Here is a 10,954-nt window from a genome sequence, read left to right as displayed (position 1 = left end):
ATTTATTAGATAATTAATTTGTTATGACAAAATATTTATTTAAAATTTTTGTATTCTATTTATTTTGGATGAAGCTAGTTTTCATTTTTTTGTATTTTAATTATTTTTATATTTTTACTATTTTAATCACTTTTCACAAAATTTAAAAAAATTAAAAAAAAAAAGAAGGGACGACGCATTAAGAAATAATGCGTCGCTAAAAGTGTCGATCCGTCGTTAAATAGGCGACTCTATTAATGCGTCTCTAAATAGGCAATTCTACTAATGCGTCGCTAAATAGTCAACTCTATTAATGTGTCGCTAAATAGGCGACTCTATTAATGCGTCGCTAAATAGTCACTTTATTAATGCGTCGCTAAATAGACGACTCTACGAATGCGTCGCTAAATAGTAAACTCTTTTAATGCGTCGCTAAATAGGCGACACTAATAATGCGTCGTTAAATAGTCAACTCTATTAATGCGTCGCTAAAAGTAAATATGAGTCGCTAAAAACTCAAAGATAGGCGACTCTTATAATGCGTCGCTTGTTGTCTTATAGATTTAGCGACAAGACGTTAGGCGACACCGTGCGATACGTCGTTATTTATTTTGTGCGACGCATTTATTGCGTCAGTTATCAACGCGATTCTAGTAGTGAATTGTCTGAATCAAATTACTACACACAATGAAAATTTTAATCACTAAAAAATAGGCAATGGTTTGAGAAATACATGTATTAGCATAAATTATTATAGAAATTTCAAAAGATTTCATGAATAAATGAATATAACTTTTATTTCGTTTTTGTAAAATCTAAACCTTACCAAACAAGAGTAAGGATATAGTAACTCACAATCTCACTTATTTATGAAATCATATAAAATAAGTAACTCTCAATAAACGAGATTTAACCAACATATATTATAACAAAACACCAAATCCAAAACAGTTTTAAGCTATCGTGGATTACAATGCACGACGGTTTTGAGTTGATGTAATAGCTCATTTAATCCACGATAGCTGGAGCTATTGTTTATTGAGAGAATTCTTAACAACTAGTCGTTGTGCTTTGAATATAATACACAACAGCTAGTGTATTGTCTTTGTTTAAAAAAAAGATCATTTAATTTTTTTAATTTTGTAATTTATATAATTTACCTTTTGTCATAAAAAAAAAAAAAAAAGAACAAAAGCAACTTCATTAACTAAGACACCCTTCCATCTTTTTCTTTAGGAAAAAATAACCCAAAATGGCATGAACAAAACGCTAGCCTCGTTGAAACACTTGGACGAAAAAATCCAATAGGAAAAGCCCCAAGAGAAAATGAGCACCAGAAAAAATTAAAAGAACCGAAAGGACCTATCGCGCCGTAAATTGCACCACCAAGACGGAGAAGAAAAATTAACAGCCCCCTTAGATAAACGATCTCCATCTTTTCCCTGGAAGCTCATGGACGTCATAAGGACGTACGGCATCGAAGGTGCCTCTTAAACCGTAAATCTTGTGCTTCAGAATTTCTTTCCACGTGGATAAGAGTAAGGAAAGAGACAGACCCATATACTTTACCAACACCAACACAGAGTTCTATATGCAACTCAATAATCACCGAAACCTCTTTGCTCAATTCAAAGAATCATTGAGTAAACTAATTTCCTGGAATCAAAAGGAGCAAATACCATAAATCTCCACAATCCTTTTTTTCATTAAATTTTTTATTTTTTTTCCCCAATATAGATTTAGCCAGTATATATATATATATATATATATATATATATATATATGTAAAATAGGACAAATAATCATTTAATTATTATTTTTTTTAATGAGGAAAAAAAAGAAAAAAAAAAAAAGCAGGACTTTAAGATTGCAAGAACAACTCAAGTCAGCTAATATATATGATTGCATGTCAATGGTTCCAAAAACATTTCCAAGGTGAGGCATGAAATGAAGAATTGTTGAGAGTGATAAGCGTAAAAGCTGAAGAATCAGATATATAAATTACAGAATAAGCTCGTGAAATGATAAAAGGCTTCATAAACATCCCAGCTTCAGAGCACCACAAATTCCAGTACCCAAATTAAATTCTCCCATATATGTGTATAAATTATTTCCAAACAAGTGTTAACGGGCAAATAAGGTTTAGAAATCAGAATCAATCTGTTCCTTACCTTGCCCGAAAATTTGGGGACTGGAAAAAGTGTCATCTCTGTTTGTTTAGCCAAATCCAAATAAAGAAGGGGTAAATAACATAATTGGTCCTAAATTATACGTCATTTACAAGTTGATCCTAAATAATATATAAATATATATATATATATATATATATATATGTTTTTAACATTTTAATTCTCGAACTCGTTAACATGTTGTATCATTAGTCTTTCAATATTACTCCATCTAACATTTAAAATCCACTGTTAAATGCACGTGTAAATTTTATAATAGGGATTAATTTATAATGTAGGATAAAATTTAAAAATCAATCCTGGCATATTTAGTATATGAAATCAAATACTATTTTGTCTGAGAAAAGATAGTCACATTCTTGCACACCAAATGGACTGTCTTATTCACCCAAAAAAAATTAAAAAAATAATGACTCTGTCTTAATCGCCTGGATTATTGGTACTAATAATATTTTGAACGCCACAAACATATTGTAGTATTTGAAGGCAACATGCAAACCACTAGTCTAAAAGATTTCTTTCTCATGGTGCATTAAAATAGAATATTCCTACAATACATTTACAATATACCTTCTTTGCAAAATTACATGCAAATAGTAGCTTCTATATGTCTCCAATCTTCTGCAGCTCCAGATAAAATGGAAAACCAACCCCATAACTCATGTTTCTATCAAAAACCATTTCATCAGTCAATATAAAACATACTATTCCAAGGCAGGTTAAAATTCTGGAAACCTCTAAAGATCCAGAGTTCAAAAAAACCTCCCTAGAAACAATTTCTCAATCCTCATCATATCCTTCAGCTTCTTCTTCGGCTATTGTCTCCAAACCCGGAGAATTGGAAGGCTTATGCGGAAAAATGATGGGGGCTGGAGCCACCTCGAAAAACAAAAGGTCTTTGAATCCCTTTTGTGCCATTGATGAAAAAATTACAAAGAGAATGTAAAGAAAGTTATTCGTGGTTAGATTTTTTGAATGGTGGATTTTTCTCTCTTCTTTTCCTTTCTGTGGAGAAAGAAGAGAGATGGCAAAAAGAATGTTTCTTCGTTTATACAAGAGATTTTTTTTTTTTTTTTTTGTATGAGAGAAAGAGAAAAGTAGCTGAGATGGAAAAGGGAAGCTAGAGGGGGTTTTATATAGGAGGAAAGGAAGGAAACGAGTATCGCTATGAGTCAAAGCAATCTAACGGTTGGTAACAATAAAGGAAATGGAATCAAAGTGAAAAACGTTGAAAATGGGGATTTGAAACTCTGCCTCCGAATTATTAGGCAATCCCATCAAACAAAACCAAAAACAAGTCCACGTTTATCGGGAGGAAAATGTCAGGAAAGAAAACTGTAAGAGAAAATTGGTGGGCACCGTCCAGTCCAATCTCCTAACTTCTGTTTCTTGTTTATTTCTGGCAAGTAACGAAAAATAGGAAATTTTTATTTTCTGGGATATAGAGAGCAAGGCTAAAAAAGACATTTACTGAATTGCTTTTTCACTTAATGTACCGGAAATATGCAGATGGACTATTAATATTATGTTAAATTTCCTCCTTTTATAATTTTTTTTTTCGGTTATTTATATAATTAGATTTCCTCCCCACCCCTCCTGTTTTGGTGTTCTTTATTTTAAAAGAGAGAATAATAGCAAACATCCTTTTAGGCATTGTCTGACATAGCATTTTCTTTTCTTTTAATTTTTATTTCTTCAAAAATGTTTCTCAATTTGAACATGTTTGAAAACATTTTTTATAATAAGCATTTACTTTTGGAAGCATTATATTCATAGTACTTTTTTATAAATTAAGTACTTAAGTGTTTATTTATGTATAATGAGAAATAGGGGTGGACATAGATTGGGTTGGTTCTGTTTTGGAGCGAAATACAACACAATCCATACATATCGGTTTTTATAATTTACAATTCAAACCAAATCATTAAAGATTAAATCCAAACCAAATCAAACCATTTATGATCAGTTTGGTTTGAATTGGTTGATCGGTTTGAAACTTACTAATTTATAAATATATAATACAAATAAAAAATTTTCCAAATATAAAATATAAATAATAAATTATAATTATCCAAACATAAAATACAAATACAATAATACAACATAGTCTACAATGGAAAATAAAGAAAAAAATGTAGCAAATGATACACATCATGCACTTATTAAATAGCAAACATTAATGTCAACATCTCACTCCTATAAAATCAAATTAAAATTGTTAGAACAAATAATGTAAAATAATACATTCGTCAAAATTCATTCACTCAAGAATCAATGTATAATTCCTTTTTTTTTTTTTAACCTTAAAACTTTGGTAAATCATAAGTCAATCAACGTTAACAGGTTCACTAATTTTAGTTGATTTTGTAAGCTCTACAAAGATCAAAATAATAAAATTAGCAATAAATTATATTTAAACATTTATATATATATATATAAGTAATAATTGGATACAATATATGTAGATATATATATATATATATGATGGGGATGTAAAAAAAAAATATATATATATATATATATATATATTATGGTGATAGTGATGGACTGGTGGTGTGCGGCAATAAAGGTAAATGTTTAGTGTAGGGTTACAACTTACAATTTGATTTGGGATTTGGAATATGGGAATGTAAAAGAAAAAAAAAATACATATATATATATATATATATATATATATTAAAAATCAATATATAAAAATGGAAAAAAAATTAAAAATTACTATATAAAAATGAAAAAAATAAAAAATATATAATTTTTTAGTTATATAATATATTATTTGGATTGGATTGGATTTATATTTTCAATCCATAACCAATCCAATCCATATAATTTATAATATTTTGAATCCAATCCAATCCAATCCAAACAGTTAAAAATAGATTAGATTGGACGGGTTGAACTGGATTTTGTCCACCCTTAATGAAAAATGTTTATTTTCGATAGTTTTATATTTTAATTAATGCATCTTATGTCTCTTTTGTTTAAAAAGAAAATTCTTTTTTAAATTCTGAAAGCTTCTATTTGATGCTTTTATATGTTTTTCTTCAAAGCATCTTTAGTGTTTATATTTTACCAAAAAATACTTTCTAATTTTTTATCAAACATAGTTATAAATTTTTTTTTTCTCTTAAAAGCATTTATTAGAACTTCAAAAACACATTTAAATACACCCTGAATAAAGAAGCATTTTTAGAAAACTATCTACTTTTTGGTTTCACAAAAATAATGCTCCAAAAGCACTTTTTTGAATATTATCCCAACTACTTTTACATTCCGAAACCATGCCATGCAGGCTGACAATTTTGTAAAATCATATTTGCTATCGTGTAGCAGGACTTTGGTCAAAGCAATCAGAAAAGGGGTTTTACTTTCCCAACCGGCCAGTGTGGGCGTGCTTTAAAAAAATAAAAAATAAATCGTGTTTATCATTGTAATTCCAAGGCCTAGCATTCAACGATTTTATATTTCAGTCCAGCAATCCAAACGAAGCAGGGAGTTCGAACCCTCTCTATTATCAGTTATCTAATTAGACTGCGACTTATTGACCCAAAAAAAAAAATTAGAAAATGACGTAGGAAAACAAAAAAATTAGAAGTCTAGAGCACAGCATGGGAAGTTTTAGTGAAATTTCCATTCTCGATTTTCTTTTCCTCTACTGCCTGTCCTTTGCCATTTGCATATGTTTGGATCATTTTACAAAACAGAAAATCATAAACATACTACTTTTCCTGGGTATTATCTTTAAATATTATGGAGTAGAAAGTACGTCTTGATTATTGAAATAAACATTTTATCACTTCTATGATCATCCTGCCAATTGCACAAATTACAACTCTGGTACAAGGCAATCATCTATGGAAAAAACTAAGCATAAAAACTTTCGCCTAATTTAAGGAACAGAGAATATGGTTACGCTTGGAAATATTACCAAACAAGTGCTCTGAAAAGCAGTTTCACATCTCTCTAACAAGTAAATACGACAAAAAACATGAAACACAGAATAAACTCATGCTCAACAATTCAGCATGGAATGAAACAACACCTGACGCCTAGTGGGCATCATATGCCTTCAGACATTACGATTCAAAAACACGCCCAGATCAAAGCATTGCAAATTAAAACATTAAGAGATTCAAATAAATAAGAAATCATATATAATTAGCATACGCTTAACACTTCCAAATTCAATGACACAACAAACAAACACCTGATGGGCATAATCCATCTTCAAATATTTTCCTAGTAAAACAAACAAAACAAGACATTCCAAATCATATAAACATATGTACTTTTACAACCCTATATTGAAAAATGCCAAACACCCTCAATCCCACCCATTTCATGTGGTAAAACCATTTTCAACACTCTCACACCCATTTCAAGTAATGACAATCACATTCAACTCACCTACACCAAACAACTCCCTGGTATCATAAAAAAATCAACTATAAGTAGTGATTAGGAATTGAAAGATGCAAACCCCAGAACCCAAAAGGACATAGAAACAATGATATAGTACTACCAAAATCACCCAAATAAGGGATGACAATTTGACAATTGATTGATTAAACAATTGACAGGAAACAGGTAACAATAAACACAATTCAATCCAAAATGATGAGGTGAAAAAAAGGAAATGATAAGAAAACAAAGATAGAAAACAGCACAAAAAAAGAGAAGAAAAGAACAGTAATATTTCGATAGCAAAATGGATTATAAAAATTAAGCTTCACATATACGATCAGGCAGTATCTCCCACGAGAGAAAAAAAGAAACACTAAAAATAAGAGCTTACATTCTCGGCATCCAAACTCAAAAATTTCCTTCATGAGAATTCATTCAATGCCCCTATTGAAACTATAACTTGGAGACACATCCAAAAAGATTTTCTTTTTCATTAAAAAAAAAAAAAACAGAGCCAAAACTGATAGTAGAAAAAACTGAAAATGAAACGAAAGACAATCAATCTAGAGGTATCTCAACATCACCATCAGCGATTTCCTGCTGCAGGTCCTTAGGGTCTTTCCCGTCGACCGTGCAACCAACCGAGACGCACGTGCCGAGGATCTCCTTCACGGTCCCAGTGAGGTCTTTGGCCATGGATCTGGGCCTCATGATCTTCGCTATCTCGATCACGTCGTCCAGAGAAATGTTGCCATTGTGCTTGATGTTCTTGGTTTTCTTGCGGTCCCGCTCCGGCTCCTTCAGGGCTTTGATGACCAAAGCAGCGGCGGAGGGAACCACTGCGACCTTGGCCTGCCGATTCTGAACAGTGAGCTTTACAGTCACTCGCAGACCCTTCCAGTCCTTGGCCGTTTCCTTGGCGATATCTTCTCCGATCTTCTTCGGGGACAGACCGAGCGGACCGATCTTCGGAGCAAGGGAACTGGCGGCTCCGACCTCACCCCCGGTGACTCGCACGTAGACGTCGACGACTTGGGAGGGGTCGAACTTTGGCGGCATGGTTGTGGCGGAAGTGGAGGTTTTTGGAGGGTCTTAGAGTTTTTAGGGTTTCGCGATATAGAAGAGGCGCAGAGAAATTAAACGAGTTTATAGGCAGCTAGGGTTTTTGTGAGGAGACGACTTTGTGAAGCCGATGCCTAATGGGCTACATTTTTAAAGCCCTGAAAGATATCTTTCCTAGGCTTAACAAGGCCCAAAATGTCCACTAAACAGTCATCCAAAACTGCTGATCCAAATTTTTATTCAAGCATGCAATTTTTTTTTTTTTGGCTAAATCATTCAATTTGGTTAATTTGGATTTGAAAATTCCTAGCAAAAAAATTTCGATTTGAATATGTTGGTATATAATTTACTTGTATTTCTCTCCGTTTTAAGTATCATTTTCTTATCTTTACCTGTGTTAATGGCCATCATTTCCTTCAACAATTATTTGAATTTGAATTCTTTTATTTTGAATATTGAGAGAAGGTCATTTTGTTAAAACTATAATTATTTAATGGTTGCAAAATAGTTTTCTGATGAACCGCATATATATAACAGATAAAGATTGTTAAAGAAAAAAAATTGTTGAGACATTTACATCAAGTCAAGTATATAAGATTTAGACATCTTCTAAACCAATGTTAAACACAAATTTTTGTTCCACGTTTTTTTTTTTTTTTTAAATAATATATATCTGAGTTATGGTTTAGTTTCCCTCTTGTTTGGCCACATTGATAATAATAATAATAAAAGGCAAGTCAAATTCTAGCTATCAAAGTCCCTTTGGCTTGGATTAGGGTTGATTTATATTATGAAAGATCAGCGAAAGCAATGCTGAAGCTATAATAAACTATTTTGGCAATCTAATAAATGTTTGGAAAATTTTGTTATTTTAAAATTTATAAAAGCTATAAAATTAGAACTTGAGCATTTGGTTAATCTTGTTTAATTGTTAGATTTTTACTTTTAACATTAACATCCTTATTCTACGTTTCAGATACCTTTTGTTGCTTTTTGAATTTTAGCTTATGTAAGATGTTTAGGTTTCATTTGATAATGATTTTAGGAGTCCCACAATTAATTATAAAAGAGTATTAGGTCATTTAGATGTTTGATAAAACTCCAATAAGGCTGATTTTTTTGAGAAGTTTTGTAATTATACTGCAGCTTTTAAATTCAAATCCTAAGGTGATTTTTAAACGGATGGTTCTACTCATACTACAAATTTTAATACTCACATTATATTCTAGATATAGTAATTTTTATTTTTATTTTTACTATTTAAACCAATCATTTACACTTAATTTTCCCTTAAATATAATTAAATACATACATCAAATTTTATTATCCCTAATTCCCTTTTAAATTAAACCCATATCTTACACTACAGCCTTGATTCCCAAATTCACCTCATCGTTAACAATCTTTAGTGATATTTCTTCTTATGTGCAGCAGCCAAGAATGTATGAACTTACAGTCATATTCATTTATCATCTTGTTCCTTTGTTCATCACCAGTCAGTTTCTTTACTTCTTTTGCTTTTTTTTTTTCATTCTTTTATTTTTCCATTTTTCTATAGAAAAAAATAAATTAAAATGAGAGAAATGATGCAAATCCGCCCGTGTCCTCACAACCGACAACCCGCTGTGGTGCTAATCCGATACGGATGAAGACCGGGTCGATCACTAGGGCTCAAGCTAAGAGGTTTAGGGACAACCTTGTTGCCTTTATCTAGGGAGTGATTCATACTCAAGAGGGCTTATCCATACCAGAAGATCCAAGACCTATTTTGAGCATAGAAGTGGTGGAAGTTGATACGGACTTAGATAGTGGTTTTGGTGCATTTATGATGTCCGAGCAGCATAAAATAGTTCCAATGCTTCATGGATTCAATACATATGTCTAAGAGGTCATGGAATCAAGTCAAAGCAGCTTCAAAGGCATCCAAAAAGGGGCTGTGCGCACAACATGACAATTTGGCCGGTTTTACTGTATTGCTCGTTGGGTTTACTGTATTTTGCTGAGTTGGCTTTTTCTCTTTTCTCCAAGCAAGGGAAACGTGTGGGACTTCATGATCAGCTTATTTGGCATCCTACAAAGCATATGGACGCTGATTTGGAGTTTAAATTGGTCAAAGATTTGTCAAAGTCAACTTAATCAAAAATATAGTATTATAGTTTCCTAATTTGATTTATACTTTTTGTTTTAGGAGATTACCTTTACTTTTGGTTTTTATTTATTTATTTGTTGGAAAAATAAGTTTAGGAAAGTTATTATTTTATTATTCTCATTGTAAATTAATTAATTTCTAATTCAAAATAAAAAAATTAATTAATCAAAATTAGTCTAGGAAAGGAGAGAGAAAATTCGGCCATGCTAAAAATTCGGCCATGCTAGTTTCCTAATCCTATTGGCTGGTTTTTCCTTCTATTTTTAGGGTTTTATTTTATTTTCTCTTAGCCTATAAAATGACTTGTTTTTTAGGAAGAACACACCATTAATAATATTTAGAATTTATTTTGTGAGATTAAATTTCTCTTTGTTCTTTTGAACACCTAAAACACCATTAGTGCATGAGTGTTTTAGTTTGAATTATCAATAGGATATCCATCACCTATTGTGGCATTTTTATTATACCAAAGTTTCTAATCACAGGTTGGTTAGGGGTCAAGATGACCATTAGAATTTGAACATAATTAGATCCGAGCTAATATAATATAGGTTAAGACACAGGTCATCCTAGGTTCATATCAAAAAAGTTTTTTGATTGGAATATGTGTTCTTTACTTCAACAATCCTGTCGAATTAGTTCAGTTAGAAAATGTATTTCTTTCTTTTTCTTTTTTTCTATTTCTTTTAATTTTTTCCCCTTTTTTTGGTCTGATATATATAAACTAGATGGATGTGCTTGAGTTCCGTCTGGATTACACATCCCAGATATAACTATGTAGTTTAGTATATATAACATGGACAAATACAATTCATTTGGGTTATGTATGCTATGGTTTCAGTCAATTCGGATTACATAACCCCAAATATGAGTGCATAGTCCTGTATATCTAACCCGGACGAATACTATTTATTCGGTTTATGTATATTGGATAGTTTTACATATCTTTGTATTTTCGTTCACATTATATAACACAGATATGACTGAAATAATTCATTATACATAATTCGGATGTGTTCAATTTGTTTAGACTATGTATACTTCGTAATTTTACAAATAATTCAAACAGTTATTTTCTTCAATATATAGAATCCAAGCATAATCAAATTGATTGAGGTAATATACCAAACAACTTCAGAGTGTATAAAAAAATAATTGGAATGACAAACAG

At 31.3% G+C, this 10,954-nt stretch overlaps 1 protein-coding gene and 1 long non-coding RNA gene across 2 annotated transcripts; both read right to left on the bottom strand.

Annotated features, from left to right (window-relative positions):
• Window positions 1-1,178: 1,178 nt before the first annotated feature.
• LOC125419608 (uncharacterized) lies at window positions 1,179-3,470 on the bottom strand. The gene is made up of 2 exons (XR_007238463.2): window positions 2,739-3,470; window positions 1,179-1,635 (listed from the first exon to the last, which is right to left on the bottom strand). It is a non-coding gene; the product is annotated as an uncharacterized LOC125419608 (long non-coding RNA).
• Window positions 3,471-6,842: 3,372 nt separating this feature from the next.
• On the bottom strand, window positions 6,843-7,740 carry LOC107433067 (large ribosomal subunit protein uL11). Its single transcript, XM_016044312.4, has one exon. The coding sequence runs from the start codon at window positions 7,629-7,631 to the stop codon at window positions 7,131-7,133; it is 501 nt and encodes a 166-aa protein (XP_015899798.1). The 5' UTR covers window positions 7,632-7,740; the 3' UTR covers window positions 6,843-7,130.
• Window positions 7,741-10,954: the final 3,214 nt, after the last annotated feature.

This window comes from Ziziphus jujuba, chromosome 11, assembly GCF_031755915.1.
Source record: "Ziziphus jujuba cultivar Dongzao chromosome 11, ASM3175591v1".
In the NCBI taxonomy this organism is placed as follows: Eukaryota; Viridiplantae; Streptophyta; class Magnoliopsida; order Rosales; family Rhamnaceae; genus Ziziphus; species Ziziphus jujuba.
Note: the sequence above shows the minus strand (reverse complement) of the source record. Positions and strands in the feature narration are given on the sequence as shown.

What these genes read in the sequence shown, in the direction of transcription:
- LOC107433067 (XM_016044312.4), bottom strand. Translation starts at nt 7,631, where the DNA reads ATGCCGCCAAAGTTCGACCCCTCCCAAGTCGTCGACGTCTACGTGCGA.